This window comes from Macaca nemestrina, chromosome 6 (genome assembly GCF_043159975.1).
Source record: "Macaca nemestrina isolate mMacNem1 chromosome 6, mMacNem.hap1, whole genome shotgun sequence".
NCBI classification, from domain to species: domain Eukaryota; kingdom Metazoa; phylum Chordata; class Mammalia; order Primates; family Cercopithecidae; genus Macaca; species Macaca nemestrina.
Window position 1 is genome coordinate 3,713,878 of NC_092130.1, and position 17,630 is coordinate 3,731,507.

The 17,630-nt window shown below is 51.6% G+C and overlaps 1 protein-coding gene across 4 annotated transcripts; it reads right to left on the reverse strand.

Annotated features, from left to right (window-relative positions):
• Nucleotides 1–695: 695 nt before the first annotated feature.
• LOC105480946 (eukaryotic translation initiation factor 4E family member 1B) lies at nt 696–17,594 on the reverse strand. Of its 4 annotated transcripts, none has more exons than XM_071098053.1 (8): nt 17,358–17,594; nt 5,336–5,470; nt 4,212–4,408; nt 3,772–3,867; nt 3,062–3,125; nt 2,266–2,379; nt 2,088–2,132; nt 696–1,645 (listed from the first exon to the last, which is right to left on the reverse strand). In XM_071098053.1, exons 3-8 carry the CDS (start codon nt 4,319–4,321, stop codon nt 1,379–1,381), a joined length of 696 nt encoding a protein of 231 aa, XP_070954154.1. In that variant the 5' UTR covers nt 4,322–4,408; nt 5,336–5,470; nt 17,358–17,594; the 3' UTR covers nt 696–1,378. The 4 variants fall into 4 exon arrangements, with proteins under 4 accessions (XP_070954154.1, XP_070954153.1, XP_070954152.1 ...); XM_071098052.1 differs by having other exon boundaries at nt 17,332–17,594; XM_071098051.1 differs by lacking the exons at nt 5,336–5,470; nt 17,358–17,594 and adding an exon at nt 4,521–4,552.
• Between the last annotated feature and the right edge of the window lie 36 nt (nt 17,595–17,630).

Sequence of the window (17,630 nt, forward strand, 5' to 3'; positions counted from 1 at the left end):
CCCGGAGCCCTGCTGTCCCCGCCTCTGTCCGAGCCCCGCCTCTGTCCGAGCCCCGCCTCTGTCCGAGCCCCGCCTCTGTCCGAGCCCCGCCTCTGTCCGAGCCCCGCCTCTGGACCGGGCTCCGCCTCTGCATCAGGCTCCGCCCCCATGACCCTTAGTCCCTTTGGAGCCCCGCCTTCTCACCTGGCTCCGCCCCCATAGCCCAACTCAGTCCCGTCTGAGCCCAGCCTCTGGATCTGGCTCCGTCCCCGAGCTCCGTCCCCGATGCGGACCTCCTCGCAGCCCCGCCTTCGGCCAGGCCCCGCCCCCGCGCTGGCCGCAGCCGCCGCGTTTCCCAGCGTCCTGCAGACCCGCCTGGGACGCCGGCTGATGGCACCGGAGGCTACCTTGCTTCCCCTGCTAGGTACCAGCGCCATCCCGATCCCCAGCCTGCTGTTGGAGCCCATCCCAGGGGAAGATTAACTGCGGCTCCGGGAGGCGAATGGGGAAGCTGGTCCGGATTGAGTTTTTAACACGTGCAGGACGTTTTATCATTGTGGAGTCGCATCAGGCTCACCTTCACCCAGCGGAAATTCAGCTCTACTTATTCGGGCTCAAACTCAGGCCAAACGAGGGCCTGGGCCTTGGTGCCACGCCGGCTGCACCCTGCCAAGTGCATATGCCGCAGCACCTGGCTCAATCCCCTTTGGTGGCTGAGTTCCCCCAACCGCACCCCCTATCCTCCATACTGGCCTGGGTCCCGGTCAGGCTCCTTGATACCCAGTGATCTCACATGAGCCCCTGTAAGACAGGACACGGGCAGATCAAAGTTTGGGGGAATCTGAATCTTACTCCAGTTTGAAGCGCTCTTAAAAATAATTCCAACTTTGTTTAGAAGTATTTATTTAAAACAGGAACAGAAACATGCTTAAGCTTTTATTATCAAGTTTATCCACTTCTACCAGAACCTTGGTGAGGTCTAGCCGAGCATCCCCCCACCTCTACTTCAGTCTGGTCCTGAGGCAGGCAAGGCCCAGACAGCCTGGCCACAGCTAGTGAGAAGGGGAGCGGCCTTGCAAGGCTCTCTCAGTCCTCAGCAACCCACATATCCCTCTGTACAAATGATGGCATTCACCCTCCAGAGTGTCTGTGCCCTTGAGCCCCCCACCCATGGGAGAGTCTGTCTCTCAGGTCACCTCGCCCCCTTCTTGGGTAGAAACAGAGTAAACACTGGACTATGGGCTTCTTCCGCCTACCATAGAGCTCTCCTTCCCCCCCATGACTCACCCCACCCCCAGGAGTTTCCTCCACCCTCCTGCTGTCCTGTGGCCCCGGGACAAGCTAGGTCCTCAGACTGCCACCACTACCCCCACCTGGCCCCTAGGGCCCAGGCCCCAACTCATGTTAAAGAATGTTTGCATTCCTGTTCACTTGAGGACAGGTAAGAACTAGGGCTGTCTGATCCCCAGTCCCACCCCACCCCACCCCCGCAAAGTAATGAGGCTCGGGTGGTGGCTGTCCCATTACAGAGAAGGGGTGCCAAGGCCCCCCTCACACCACAAACTTGTTCTTGGCTAGGGAGTTGCTCTTGGTGGCTGTGTCTGCGTGGGCCTGGTACCCAATGATGGTCTTCGGGGAGAGGCCCAGGCGCTCTTTGTATACACGCCTGCAGGTGTGGGGGACACAGGAAAAGAGACACAGGTAGTCATCAGAGGGTCCTAGAGGTAACCTAGGCCACCAGACTCCTACCCTCATTCTGGCCACAGCCACACCTGTTGTGTCTTACCCATGTGGAAAAACAAAGTATGACCCCCTTAATGCAAAAGGAGAACTGCACTGCCATAATAGAAAGTTAGAAATCTGGACACCAGACCCTTCCATACAGGTGAGCAAGGCAGAAAGGAGACAGGCTATGGAGACTTCCAGAGGTCTCCCTTGCAGGTCAAGCCACCTCCACCCACCTTCCCTCTAGAAGAGACCCAGCCCCCACTCCGTGCCAGAGAACCTCCTCACCCAATGTGCAGCACGCCCGCCTGGTTTTCTGCCTCCCTCGTCCACACAGCGATCTTGTCCCCCTTGGTGCGGATGTTGACGACAGCCCCACATACCTCCCTGCTGTGTTCCTCAAAGCTCTCCCCGATCAGACACAGCAGCTGGACCGGAAGTAGGGAGTTGTGAGATCACCAGCTGGGACATAGGGACTGGCCTGCCATCCTTGAGACCACTGCCACCATGAGACCCACACAGCCCGTCTCTTCCCCTGAGGACCCTCCTCCTCCAACTCACCGTCTCCAGCCACAGCCGGTCCAGCTCAATGTGGCGCTGCTGCTTGGCCAGGCTGACCAGCCAGCGGCCACCCCGCTTATTCCTGCTGTCCTCCCACATGGGCTCGATGCCATCCTGCAAGGCAGATGGCAAGTCAACTGCCTCCCTGTGTTCAAAGGGAAGTGGGGACCCACCTACCATCCCAGTCTTATCCGCTCTCTGCTGAGGCCCTAAGTAGGCCAGATTCTCTTATCCTCCTTCCCTCTGTGCAAGCAGGTTCCACCCCCAGCTACTCAGCCCCCGGACAGACAGCACTGGTCACCTTGTATAGCGTTGTATATGTGCATGTCTCCTTTACTGAGTTTCTAGAGACAAGCATTCAAATGGGGGTGGATTATGGAAGCCTCAGGGGGCAGACCCCAGTGCAGGCAAGGGGGACATCCCGGTCTTGGCTGCATGGTTCCCAGGCAGGGCAGAAGTCACCTGGGGAGATCTCTAAATGTCAGCCCTCCAGGGATAGGTGTGGCATCAGTGAGTGTCCTCAAGCAATTCTGATGCCCTTCCCTAGTTAAGGAGCCAGGCCAGCAATCTCTCTCCCTCCCTCTTCCCCTTCCCGCCTCTTAAGGTCCTCCAAGGTGCGGCTTGGGCCTGACCTACTCAGTATGGGCTCCTGTAAAGCATTTCCTCCAGTCAGAAACCGCAACTGTGCTGAGAGGTGGCCCGTAGCTCCCCACCCCCACCCCTCTGAGGGATTAATGCAGTGGAAGCCGGGAGGGATCAACCCCTTGTCCCTTTGCAGGAGGGAAAGGGAGCTTACCTTGAACAGGGCATAGTCACAGCCGGAGGAGAGCTTGCTGGCCAGCTGGATGTGACTGTAGAGCCTGGACAGAGCCCCCCGCACCCCCATGCCAAAAGTCAAGGCTTTTTAGGGCCTGGTTCCAACTGGGCTCAGCCCTCCCAACTCCTCATCCGACCCCATGGCCTCCAAGCTTTTGCTTACACTGGCCTGCCACCTGGGATTTCACCCCCCGTTTATCCAAACTCTCAAGACCCACCTTCTCCACAGAGCCCTCCCAGTGAAGGCTGAGCCAACCCCTGGGGAGGGTTTTGGACCCCCTCGTGCACCCCCCTCCAGCTACAGCCGAGGCCTTCTCGCCCTCCCTAGGGCTTAGTGCAGCCCTTTCAGAGCCACTCCTGTGAGCACCTGGACACTGGGGCAGCCGAGTCCTCCCCTTGCAGCTGAGACAGGCTCAGAGAGGGGAAGGAACTTGCCCAGATCACGATGTCATGGAGTGGCTGAGTCAGGGTCAGCTCCCTGCTCTTCCCACTCCCCAGGTTCTCTCCTTGAGCCCAGAGAAGGTGGTGGGGTGGGGGGGTGGCTGTGCTCTACACCCCCTGGGCAGAACCCACCAAGCCCCAGCCCTCACCAAGGCTGAAAGGCCCCAGGGAGGGCTGGCTCAACCCGGAGAGAGGGAGCCCAGAGCTCAAAGACCCCCAACTCTAGCCCCACTGGGGACAGACACTCACGCCCAGAAGTCCTCCACACTGTCCACCTTGGTGACCAGGTGCAGGTTGTCCTGCCAGGCCCGGCTGCGGTCATTCTTGAAGAACCACAGAGCCCACCTGGTGGGGGAAGCGGGAGGTAGCCAGGCGGAAGCAAGAGAGCTCCTGAGTCCACTCCTGGGACACCTGGACTGACAGGGAGGACCCTCCCCTTCAAGGGCGAACCGGGAGATGAGATTTGGGGCGCAGAATTCCGCTCTTAGTTGAATGAAATCAGTTGTCCTGAAGGGCAGGGGAGGAGTGGGGGTGTTTGGGTCAACAGGGCCCAAGGCTTAGGTCAGCTCTGGCCTCCCACGGATGAAGAGCTAGGGCTGAGAAAGGAGCGGTTGCCCAAGGCCACGCTGCCAGCACAGAGTCTGGCCTGAAAGCAGGGGGCTGTGTTCCACCCGCAGGTTCCTTCCTACCTGTTCTGCAGGGGGTGCAGCTCCAGCTTGACTTCCATGGGAATCCCCATCCAGGCCTTCCCTCTCAGAGACAGCAAAGTCCTGGGAGAGTTTGGAACCTCTTCTCCCATGGGCGTCCTCTCTGCTGCTTCCTCCTCCTTCTCCTTCTCCTTCTCCTCCTCCTTCCACTCTTGGATTCCACCCTTAGCTTCACTCACCTGAGCAAAAAAAAAAAAAGGAGTCAGGATGGGTAGTGAGCTCTGGCCCTGCCTGTCCCTGTGCCCACCCTGCCCGTCCCCTGCTCCAGGAGGGGAAGGCAGGAGCACTCACAAGGCCTGCAGTAGCCATGCCCAGCTCAGGCTCCATGGAGGACCCAGCATCTGAAAAGCCCCCAGCTACCAGCTTTTAACCCACCAGCACCTGCCCCGCCCAGCTGGGGTGGGGGAGAGGGCGGGGCCGTGGTGCACTGGGGTAGAGAGGCCAGCCTGATTACCTCAACAGCAAACATTTAGTGAGTGCCTTCTCCACGCAGGCCTGGGGCTGGGGAAGCAGCTGTGACCAAGCCAACCCAGCCCCACACCGTGGGGGCCAAGACATGAAGGTAAGGGTCAATATTTGGAGTCTACCTGAAGGGAAAGCAAGGTCTGCATACCATGGAGGGTGACCCCAGAATGTGAGGTGGATGGCCCTGCAGATGGCAGAAGCAGAGACACTGACATGGCCGTGGGGCCTCTGGCACCATCCCCATCCTCGCATCAGAGCAGGTATTCATCTGGTCTCTGGAAGCACCTGAGTTTGTTTGTTTGTTTGTCTGTTTGTTTGTTTTTAAATAAAACATCTTTTTGACTAGAGATGAAGGGATCTCACTGTGTTGCCAGGCTGCTCTCAAACTCCTGGGCTCAAGTGATCTCCCATTTCAGCCTCCCAAAGTGCTGGGATTACCAGCATGAGCCACCATACCCAGTGGCATCTGAGTTTTTTAAAAGTTTAATCATCTGCCAACATTTAGACATAGGGGGATTTTATACTAAGATTCACATTTTTGGTTTCTCTTGAGAATTTGGAAAGGTCCTCCTGGACCTACTGCCTCACAGGCCCCTAGTCCCTTTGGAGACACATGAGGCTCCCTACAGCCCCCACCTTACCTCCTGCCCCACCTGAGTGTTCTCTGCCTGACATGGATGGTGAGGGTCAGGGCCGCAGCCACACAGCCTGGGTTCCAGTCCTGATTCTAGCCTGACTGCAGCCAAGCTGGCACTTCATCGAGTCAGTTTCCCCATCTGTAAAATAAGAATGTTAATCATACACAACTCAGAAGCTTGTTGAGGGTATTACATGATATAGAACCCATAGAACAAGGCCTGGCTCCTGCTCAACAGAAGTCAGCTGAGGGTTCTCCCAGGTTGTGGAGGTTGGGGACTGGGATAGGGAAGGAAGGCAGGGAAGCTTTGGACACCTTTCTCAGCCTTCTGAATGACCCCTTTTCTGTGGAGGCTGAAGCCTCCCCAGGTCCTTTAAAGTTTTGCATCCTCCCCTTGGGCACTTTTAGGATCCCAGACGTATAAAAGGCCCTGCTCCTCCCCGGCTCGTGACCATCTGGAGGCTGAGTATTTGCTCAACCCACATCCTTAAGCCCTCATATGTGCTAGGCACAGGGTTAGGTGCTGCTACGGTGATGAGCAAAAAACAAGCGGGCTCTGCGCTCAGGTTTATGAGATTACGCATCCATCAGACAATCTGTTTCATCACAAACACAACCCACTGAAGGAAAGGGATTCAGGGCTGGGAGAACCTAAAAAGTCCACGATCCAAGCTGGGGCTTCAGAGCAGCAGTTCTCAGGTGTGTACATCAGAATCACCTGCACGGCTCGCTCATCACATGCTGCTGGGCCCTGTCTCAGAACTTCTGACGCCTTAGTTCTGGGCTTGGGCCTGAGGATGTGTCCGTTTTATTTATTTATTTATATTGTTTTGAGGCAAGGTTTCACTCCAGCTGCCCAGGCGGGAGTGCAGTGGTGGCATCTCGGTTCACTGCCATCTTGACTTCTCGGCTCAGGTGACTCGCCCACCTCAGCCTCCTGAGTAGCTGGGACTGCAGGCATGCACCACCATGCCCAGCTAGTTTTTGTTGTTGGTGGTGGTTTTGTTTTGTTTTGTTTTGTAGAGGTAGGGTTTCTCCATGTTGCCCAAGCTGGTCTTGAACGCCTGGACTCAAGCAATCTGCCCACCTTGGCCTCCCAAAGTGCTGTGATTACATGCGTGAGCCAATGCGCCTGGCCCAGGATGTTTGTTTTTCTAACAAGTTCCCAGATGCTGCTGGTCAGGGACCCCGTTTTAAGAACCACTGGGTTGGAAGAAGCTCACTGAGAGGTGGTATTTGAGCTGAGATCTAAAGCATGAACAAGAAATAATAGGAAATAATTAACTGGGTGGGGGATAGCATCTCTGGGAGTGGGAACAGTATGTGCAAATGCCCTGGGGCAAAGGGATTGTGGAATACCAGAGGACGAGAAGACAAGCCAATGTGGGCGAAGCCAAAGGGGGAAAGAAATGGGTAAGCCTGATCCTAGGAGCAGTGGGGAGCCACTGAGCATTTCGAGTGTGTGCAGACTGGCTGGGGAGGCCATCAGATATGCTTTTCAGCAGGTTCTCTGGATTGCTGTGTGAGAAACAGAACCCTGTGGCTGCAAGAAGATGTGGGGAAACACTGACTAGGATGCTAATGTAGTCGTCTAGGTGACAGATGGGATGGCAGAGAAGATGGAGAGATGATGATAGATTCAAGGGGTATGTAGAAGGAAAACTCAGTGATATTTGGTAGGCCCTGGAGGGGTGAAGCACTGTGTCCCATTTATCTATTGCTGCACAACAAACCACCCCAAACTTAGTGGCTTAAAACAATCATCATCATTTATTATGCTCACAAGCCTGCAATGTGGGACAGCCCAGCTCTCCTCCAAAGGGAGGTCAGCTAGGGTGGCTTACAGGTTGGGGCTGGAGTCATCTGCTCACTCACACGTGGGGCAGCTGATGCCAGCTGTCCGCCACAGCCTCAGCTGGGGGTGCTGGCCAGGATTGCTCTGCGTGGCTTCTCCATGTGGCTGCTTGGCTCCCTCACGGCGTGGTGGCTGGGTTCCCAGAGAAAGCCTCCCAGGAGACAGGAAGCAGAAGCTACCAGTTTCTTAAGACCTGGGCCTGAAACCTGGCACCACGTCAGACCCACTGTATTCTACTAGAGTCACAGGCCCAGATTCAAGGGAGGGGACATACTGCCACCTCTCCGTGGGAGGAGCATTGAAGAAATTTGGACAGAGGGAGCACTGGAGGAGGACCAGGCTGGGAAGAGATCACGAATCTAGATTTTGTTGTTGTTGTTTTGAGACAGGGTCTCACTCGTTGCCCAAGCTGGAGTGTAGTGGCATGATCACAGCTCACTGCAGCCTCAAACTCCTCGGTTCATTCTCCCTTCTCAGCCTTCTGAGGAACTGGGACTATAGGTGCACACCACCATGTCTGGCTAATTTTCAATTAAAAAAAAAAAAGAGATGGGGTCTCAATATGTGGCCCAGACTAGTCTCAGATCAGCCTGGGAGGGTTCAAGTGATTCTCCTGCCTTTGCTTCCCAAAGTGCTGGGATTACGTGTGTGAGCCACTGTGCCGGCCAGGAATCTAGATCTGATGAAGAAAAAGGAAGGAAGGGCTCTCCCCCATTACCGGGCATGGTCTTAGCTACCTTACAACTGTGGCCCAGAGCCCGGCATGGAATGGCCCTCTCAGCCACAGCACCCCTTCCACCACCTCGCACAGCTTCCAGCCTGGGGAAGCCGCTGGAATCTTGGATTGAGGTGACTAAGGAGAGACCTTAAGAGCAACCCCCTGGCCCTGCAGGCATCCTGGCCTCTCCCTGAGGCCCTCCCAAGTCTGTCTATGGGGCACATCTTCATGTCGGGATTGAACCAGCAGGGGCTCTTGAATCCCAGCCCTACCATCCTGTTCCTAAAATATCTTGAATCTGCTCATTCCTCTCCCTCCCGACTCCCCTGACCCCAGGGAAGTTGGCTATGACTTTGGCTGCTACATGAGTCTTTCCTGATACTCCATTTGCTTCTACTCCTGCTTTCCTACAGAAAGTTCTCCAGGTTCCTCGGGGGGATCATTTAAAATATTAATCTGGTCACATAACTTCTTTGTTTAAAACCAAAGCCAGGTGTGGTGGCTCACGCCTATAATCCCAGCACTTTGGGAGGCCGAGGCAGGTGGATCACCTGAGGTCAGGAGTTCAAGAGTAGCCTGGCCAACATGGTAAAACGTTGTCTCTACTAAAAATACAAAAAAACAAACAAACAACAACAACAACAAAAACTAGCTGGGCATGGTGACGGGCACCTGTAATCCCAGCTACTTGGGAGGCTGAGGCAGAAGAATCGCTTGAATTGGGGAGGTGGAGGTTGTGGTGAGCCAAGATCACGCCATTGCACTCCAGCCTGGGCAACAAGAATGAAACTGTATCTAAAAAAAAAAAAAAAAAGGCCGGGCGCGGTGGCTCACGCCTGTAATCCCAGCACTTTGGGAGGCCAAGACGGGTGGATCACAAGGTCAGGAGATCGAGACCATCCTGGCTAACACGGTGAAACCCCGTCTCTACTAAAAATACAAAAAAATTAGCTGGGCGAGGTGGAGGCGCCTGTAGTCCCAGAGACAGGAGAATGGCGTGAACCCGGGAGGCGGAGCTTGCAGTGAGCCGAGATCGCGCCACCGCACTCCAGCCTGGGCGTCTGAGCAAGACTCCGTCTCAAAAAAAAAAAAAAACAAAAAACAAAAAACAACCTCCAGGACACCCAGGATGTGATCCAAAGTCCAGATCCTGGGCTTGCAAAGTTCTTGGGCGATTCAGCCTCCCATACCCTGAGCACATGGAGCCTCCAAAAGGCCAGATTTGTTCCTGCCTCAGGGCCTTTGCACTTCCAGTTTTCTCTGCAACTTTTTACAGAACTTCTCCTTGTCCTTCTGGGCTTGGCTCAAATGTCACCTTCTCAAAGAGGCCTTCCCTGACTGCTACCCTATCTAGAGAAGAACACTCTCCCCCATGCCCTCGAACTCATCACCCTGTTCTATTTCTTTCTTAGCACTTAACACTACTTATTTCGTTTATTCATTCAAAAAATGATGACCTACCAATTACTTTGTGCCAGACACCATTTTAGGCTCTGGGAAGCACAGCTGTGAACAAAATGGATGGTTTCTCCTCTTTGCATCAGAAGGCCCTAGGACTCAGCCCTGGCACCTCTTCTCTGTTCTCTCAGTACTTGCTGTTTCATGCCCTTATCCAGTAATGGGCATTGAATGTCATTGAGACGGTGACATGCTTAGCCACCACCAGAAATCCAGAAGAGCATATCCAACTGCCTGCCCGACAGCTCCATCTGGGTATCTAACGTGCATCTCAGAGCTACCATGTCCAAGGCTGAATTCCTGACACCTCCTCTGCCCCGCTCCAGACTTGCTCTTCCAACCGTCTTCTCCACCCTTCCAACTGCTCAGCTGAAAACGTTGGAATGGTCCTGGGGCTCTGTCTTTCTCACCTGTTAGCACATGCCATGACCAGTTCTCCCTTCAAAACATCCAGGACCCAACCACTTCTCTTGGTCTCCATTGCCACCATCCCAGCCCAAGTGACAGTCGTGCTACCTGTGTGATGGTGATGACCTCTGAACTGGTCCCCAGCTTTCACCCTTGCCCAAGAATAGTCCACTCCCTACTCCCTACACAGCAGCCATTAAAATGAAATCTGGATCACTCCCTCCTCTGCTCACAGCGCAGGAGCCCACAAGGCCCTCATCCCTCCAGCCCTCCTCTCCCTCCCTCTGCTGCGACCATGGTGGTCTTCAGTCATGCAGATCTGCAGATGTGCCAGCCACCTCCTGCCTTAGGACTTCCAGAGGCTGTCCCCTCCCTTCCTAACCTCTCTTAGGGGAGGCGATACCTGCCCATCGTATGTGACTATTCAACCCCTCAGCCCCAGTGTAGCAATTCCTCTGCTTCTCCTCCCTGACTGCCCCCAGGATTTGTCACCTCCTGACACACCATATATTTTACTGATTTATTTTACTCATCACTTGCCTTCCTCAAAGTCCCCAAGGCCCTTTTATTTTATTTATTTATTTATTTTTGTTTTTGAGACAGAGTCTTGCTCTATTGCCCAGGCTGGAGTGCAGTGGCACGATCTCGGCCCACTGTAACCTCCGCCTCCCGGGTTCAAGTGATTCTCCTCCCTCAGCCTCCAAAGTAGCTGGAATTACAGGTGCACATCACCACACCTGGATAATTTTTGTGTTTTTAGTAGAGACAGAGTCATGTTGGCCAGTCTGGTCTTGAACTCCTGACTGTAGGTAATCCACCCATCTTGGCCTCCCAAAGTGCTCGGCTTACAGGCGTGAGCCACCGCGCCCAGCCCCCAAGGCCTCTCTTGTTCACAGCTGTGTCCCCAGGGCCTACAACAGCATCTGGTTGATGGGAAGTACTCAGAAGTCAGAGGGAGCAGGGAGGATTGGTCAATAGATTTAGCAAAGTGAGTGTCGCTGATGATTTTTACAAGAGCAGCACAGTGGAAACATCTTTTGTGGTTACTAGTTGTGAATTGTCTGCCCATCCTACTAGAATGCTGAGTTCCAGAGGGGCCCTTGCCCCTCTGCAGCTCCTGTTCCTGGAATGATATTGGCACTGGGTAGGCACTCAGGGAAAACTGATTGAAAAGAACAAAGGCCAGTGACTTTGCCTCTCTGGGTCTCAATTTCCTTATCTGTAAAATGGGAATGAAAATGCCTGCTTTGAAGGACTGCTGTGAGGACGTCATGACATAATGGATGGAGTACTTGGCGCTGTGGATGTACTTGGCATTGTAGATGTTCAGTAAATGTCCCCCATTCCCCTCCCTCTTCTCAGCTCCCCGTCCTGCCTGCCCTGCAGGACTCTGAGGCCTCTGGACAGCAGAAATGTTGCTAAATGTTTAACCTGCCAGGCGCCACACACACAATTACAAAGGCACATCTGGATATTTGCAGAACCCAGGTGGGGCTGGGATCCCCAGGATCTGCTTAAGAGAACTCTCTGCTCCAGCTGCCCCAACCAGGATTTTCTCTAAAACCCTTTCCCACCTTTTGTCACATTCCCTTCCCAGAAGCTTCCAGAGTACATTCCTAGGAAGGGGAGAGGAAGAAAAGAACGGAAAGGCCCATTTCCTGGGGAAAGAGAGAACAAAAACAGTGAGAAGTCCTGAGGACCTGCAGGTTTAGGAACTGGCCACTGGAGGCCCATGAGCCCGAGCTTTGCCACCCCATGCTCTAAAGGGTGGTAGGGGTATGTGGCGGGGGAAAGGATCCATCCTGCTAGAAAGTGGTGACCCAGTATTCGTGCCCCCTTCTTCTGAGGGAAGCACATATGGAGCAAGAGAGAAAAATGTAGCAAATGTTAATAATTGGTGAATCTAGCCAGGAACGGCGGCTCATGCCTGTAATCCCAGCACTTTGGGAAGCTGAGGCGGGCAGATCACCTGAGGTCAGGAGTTCAAGACCAGCCTAGCGAATGTGGTGAAACTCTGTCTCTACTAAAAATACAAAAGTTATCCGGGCATGGTGGCATGTGCCCGTGGTTCCAGCTACTCAGGAGGCTGAGGCAGGAGAATCGCTTGAACCCGGGAGGCGGAGGCTGCAGTGAGCCAAGATCACACCACTGCACTCAGGCCTGGGCAACAGAGCTAGACTCCGTCTCAAAAAAAGAAAAGAAAAGAAAAGAGAAAAGAGAAAAGAAAAGAGAAAAGAAAAGAAAAGAAAAAGAAAGAAAGAAAGAAAGAAAGAAAGAAAGAAAGAAAGAAAGAAAGAAAGAAAGAAAGAAGGAAAGAAAGAAAGAAAGAAAGAAAGAAAGAAAGAAAGAAAGAAAGAAAGAAAGAAAGAGAAAGAAAGAAAGAAAGAAAGAAAGAAAGAAAGAGAGAGAAAGAAAGAAAGAAAGAAAGAAAGAAAGAAAGAAAGAAAAAGAAAGGAAGGAAGGAAGGAAGGAAGGAAGGAAGGAAGGAAGGAAGGAAGGAAAAGAAAGAAAGAGACAAGTGGCAGGTATTCTTTTTACCCTCCCCTCCCCTCTTCCTGCTGTCTGCATTGACATGATGGCAGGAGCTGCTTCAGCCATCTTGGGCCATTTGGATGAAATTCATGTACTAAGAATGGTACACCAGAAATGTAGGATTCTTGGTTCCTGATAACTGTGAAGTCATCACACCACCTGTGGACTGCCCACCACTGAACTTGTTTAAGTGAAAGAACAAATGCCTGCTTTGCCTAAGCTTCTGTGCTAGCAGCCAAACGAACTTCCTGTCTGACTCAGAATTTAACCTATTTTCTGTTACCTTGACACTGGACTTTCCCACCTGCTAGATGCCTTGCTGGGAATGGTCACCACCACCTGTGAGGTCCTTCTCATCTTTCAAAACCTAGCTCGAATGTCACTTTCTCCTGCAGGCTGTCCCCTGCTGCCCCTTCCCTCTTTGGGCTCACTGCTATTCAGCTTCCCAACTACCCACTTGCTGCCCATCCATTGCAGACTCTCCACTGCTGGTCTCCTTCAGCCTCCCTCTAGCATTTATCTAGTTGATCGCTATCCCCAAGGTCTCTGTGCACTTTCTTTAGCTTCTCTTTCTTTCTCACTGCCAGGGCCTTCTCAGTCTTTCTCCAGGTTACTCTGCTTCTGACCCCTGAAGATTGCAGCATCTTAGGAGTCTGTTCTGGGCACTCTCTTCTTTTTACTCTCTATGCACCCCCAGAGGATCACACTCAGCCCTGTGGCTCCAGCCACCACCTCTATGCTAATGACTCCAAACCCAGTGGGGCACTGATCTCACTTGGCTCACAAGAACAATTGTTAAAACTTCAGGAATTGGGCTGGTCACGGTGGCTCAGCCTGTAATCCCAGAACTTTGGGAAGCCAAGGTGGGTGGATCACCTGAGGTCAGGAGTTTGAAATCAGCCTGGCCAACATGGTGAAACTCCATCTCTACTAAAAATACAAAAATTAGCCAGATGTGGTGGTGGGCGCCTGTAATCCCAGTTACTTGGGAGGCTGAGGCGGGAGAATCCTTTGAACCCAGGAGGCAGAGGTTGCGGTGAGCCGAGGTCGCACCACTGCACTCCAGCCTGGGTGTCACAGCAAGACTCCGTCTCAAAAAAAAATAAAAAAAATAAAAAAAAGAAAGAAAGAAAAAGAAAAACTTCAGGAATTGTGTGAGCCAGTTGTTAAAGCCATTACACTGTTAAAAATTAAATTATATAAAGTTATAGTTAAATTATGTTAAAAACATAGATAATACTCAAAACACATAACTTCCTAGTTATTTTACTATTATCTGTGCTCTTAAGGTTATTTTTATCTATGTTATCTGTATCACGAAAATTCTAGATAACTGAACCAATTTTCTGTTCAGTGACATCACACTGACAGCTTAGAATCAACTGTAGTGGGTGTATTTTACCCCACAGACATTGGCAAACTATAAATGTAGGTGTTCCTTCCTGTCTGCCCTTCTCCCATCCCAACCTTGGAGAGCCATTCGTGTCATTTGTTAAAGAATTCTGAGTACACTGTGGCTCAAATTTGCACCTGAAGTCAGCCTGGAGTGCTTTCCTGAGCTCTGGGCTCAGAAACCCTACTATCTGCTGGACACCCCCTCCAGCTTGTCTGTCATTCCCCCAGGCAAGCTCATCATCATCTCCCACCAAGCTGCTCCACCCCCTCAATGCCTATTTCATTTTGCAGCAGCATCACTCACTCCATTGTCCAATCCAGAAACCTGGGAATCTTCCTCGACTTGTCCTTATCCCTCTCCCGTAACACCTAATAAGTTACTCCCAAGTGATATTCACATCTCTCCTTCCAGCCCTGCTCCAGCCCCACTGGAGCTTCTGTAGTTCAGGTGTCCTTTTCCCTCCTCTAGAGTCTGCCCCAGCCTCCTACTGATCTTTCTACAGCCAGCCTTATCCTCCTCCAACCCATCTCCGTTTGGCCCCATAAAATGTACATCTCATTAGGTCTCTTGTGCTTAAAATCCTTCAGTGACTTCCCGTTTCCTGTGATCTGAAGTTCAGATACACTTCATTTCATCTTCTTTCTCCCTTCCTCCTTTCCCTGCTCCTCCATCCTCCTTCATCTTTCTTTATCTCATACTCTGGCATCAGGACTTCTTAATCCCAAGCCACAGAAATCACTTCTGGGTGATTTAAGCAGATAAGGAGTTTATTAAATACTGGTCAGCTCATGGGCCAGGTGCAATGGCTCATACCTGTAATCCCAGCACTTTGGGAGGCTGAGGTGGGAGGATCACTTGAGGCCAGCAGTTTGAGGCCAGCAGTTCGAGACCAGCCTGGGCCACCTAGTGAGACCCCATCTCTACAAAAAATAAATAAGTAAATCACAAACAAATACCCCATCTCTACAAAAAATAAGTAAATCACAAACAAATAATAAATATTTGTTAAATTAGTCAGACATGGTGGCATGCACCTGTAGTCTCATCTACTGAAGGGGCTGAGATGGAAGAATCGCTTGAGACCAGGAGTTCGAGGCTGCAGTAAGCTATGATTGACTGTGCCACTGTACTCCAGCCTGGGTGATGCAGTGAAGCCTTATCTCTTAAAAAAAGAAAAATACTGGACAGCTCAAATAATCTCCAGGATAGCTAGAAAATCCGCATTGGTGACCACACAGCCTGAAATGATGCCCCAAATCCCACTACCAGGCAGACCCATGAAGAATCCCAACACCATGGCTGGGCATGGACAGTGCAGCTTGTCCTGTTGGTGTTGGACACTCCCACAGTGAGTGTCAGTGCTGCCAATGATCCTTGGCAGGAGCTGCCACCACCACTTTTCCACACCAGAACACACCCCCGCCTCCTTCCCTGCTGCTTCCTGGGACTAGCTTCAGGTCCCAAGTCTGGAGCTGCACCTGTCAGTCACATGTCCTGGTTGCAAGGAAGACTAAGAAAGCAATTATTTGGTATGGTCATCTCTCAGAGGGGAAGGTGGGTTCTGCCTCAGAAGGTGGGGGACCCCTTTAAACATGGGAAGGGGGAATTCTGATGCTGACAGACCAAAAATAATTACAGGTATCCTCCATGCTAGTTCTTTTTTTTTTTTTTTTTTTTTTTTTGGTGATGGAGTCTCGCTCTGTTGCCCAGGCTGGAGTGCAGTGACACGATCTTGGCTCATTGCAAGCTCTGCCTCCCGGGTTCACGCCATTCTCCTGCCTCAGCCTCCCGAGTAGCTGGGACTACAGGCGCCCGCCACTACGCCCGGCTAATTTTTGTATCTTTAGTAGAGACGGGGTTTCACTGTGTTAGCCAGGATAGTCTCGATCTCCTGACCTCGTGATCCGCCTGCCTCAGCCTCCCAAAGTGCTGGGATTACAGGCTTGAGCCACCGCACCCGGCCACTAGTTCTTAAAATAATACAAGTAAAATACTATCCAAGGGAAGATAATCAAACAGCACCAGGAAGGAAGGCAATGGAATGTGAAACTTCCTTCCCGGAACCCTCTCAGTCCCATTTCCTAGGTGCAACGCCCTTTAACAGTTTTTTCAGAAATTATTACAGATGTGTGGCGAGGTGAGGTGGCTCATGCCTATAATCCCAGCACTTTGGGAGGCCTAGGAGGGCAGATCACTTGAGGTCAGTAGTTCGAGACCAACCTGACCAATATGGTGAAAACCTGTCTCTACTAAAAATACAAAAATTAGCCAGGTGTGGTAGCACATGCCTGTAATCCCAGCTACTTGGGAGGCTGAGGCAGGAGAATTGCTTGAACCCTAGAGGTGGAGGTTGCAGTGACCCAAGATTGCACCACTGCACTCTGGCCTGGGTGACAGAGGGAGATTCTATCTCAAAAAAAGAAAAAGAAAAAAGAATTGTATATCTAGCCATAAATATGCGTATGTTTGTATATAAAGTGTCTGTGTATAATGTATATAGTATGTGATAAGTATGTATATGTTAGTATATAATATATATTTGACACATAGAAAATTATAAATACTTATACATAAACTATAATTCCCTTTGTATCAAAATTGGCTCATTCCACACATTGCAGTTTGGCACCTTGCTTCTCCCACTTAACACCACATCTTGGCACACTCCCATGTCAGCACACATGGGTCTAGCTCATCTTTCCCAACCATAGTGTGGCACTGCACTGGGTGGACATGCCACAGTTAATTAGCCAGTCCTGTACAGGTGATCATTTAGATCATTTTCAGTTTTTGGCTACAAAAAAACCATGCTACAGTGAATCCTTGCACAGATATCTTTGTGTGCATGTACGACTAGAGTCACAGGGGATCAATTCCTGGAAGGGGAGCTGCTGGCTCCAAAGGCGCATGCATTTATGCTTTTGGTAAACACTGCCAAATTGCCTTCCAAAATGTCTGCGCCAATTTGCAGTTCTACCAGCGGCCTGGGAACATTTTTTGTTTGGTTGGTTGGTTGGGTTTTTTTTCTTTTTCTTTTTCTTTTTTTTTTTTTTTTTTTTTTTTTTGCAGTCTGGCTGCTGGTGGCCCCCTTACCTAATTACCTGTCACTTACACACCCTGCATTTCTGGCCACAGTGCCTTTGCCCATGTTGTACCCATAGCCAAAAATTCTCTTTCTCCCTAGCCTGCTAGATGAAGTGTTCCCCTTCCTGCCAGGCCACAGTTCAGATGTCACCTCTTTTTATGTCCTTTCCTGACTCCCCTGAGCTGTCAGAGTCCCTTTCCTCTGGGATACTACAGCTTCTTGGGCATAATTCTATCATAGCACCAACTGAGGGCCTACTGTGTGCCTGGCATTCTGTGATCATTTTGACAGTCCCCACCATAAACACACAAAAAAGTGGTTTTGTTCTCCACCTCCCTCCATCCTGGCTCTCCAGCTGCGCTGTCTTTTGTCAGCACAGCACTGCTTTGGGGCGTTTGCATTTGCACTCTCTATGGATCTTGTCCTCACCCATTGTGGTGCCATGGTGCCTCTCTGGAGTCTCTACAATTCACCTGCTGGTGGAGGCTTTCCCTGACCACCCTGTCTCAAGCACCCCTCCTCTAGTCCCCGTGTTACATCACCGTTACCTTCACAAATTACAAGCTGTAATGACCTTGTTGCTTTCGATGTTGATCCGTTTATTTTCTGTCCTGTCTTCCCCCGCTGAGCACACGAACACACACACGTACAAACACCCCCATGGTAAGCTTCCCCAGACCAGGAACCTTGTTTTGCTTTTCCACTGCCTCCAGCCTTGAACCTGCACCACTTGTCTAAGCGCTCAGTAAACATTCGTTGAATTAACCATTCCTGTTTTACAGAGGAGGAAACTGTCATTCAGAAAGGAGAGCCAAGTAGCTCAAGGTCCCACGGTTAATAAAAAGCA

Bases quoted from the DNA above. Each gene is read 5' to 3' on its own strand.
- LOC105480946 (XM_071098051.1), bottom strand. The intron at 3,126-3,771 runs GTGAGTGTCTGT...GGCTCTGTCCAG, and splicing joins AGTGTGGAGGACTTCTGGGC to GCTCTACAGTCACATCCAGC. The intron at 1,646-2,087 runs GTATGTGGGGCT...CCACACCTGCAG, and splicing joins TTGAGGAACACAGCAGGGAG to GCGTGTATACAAAGAGCGCC.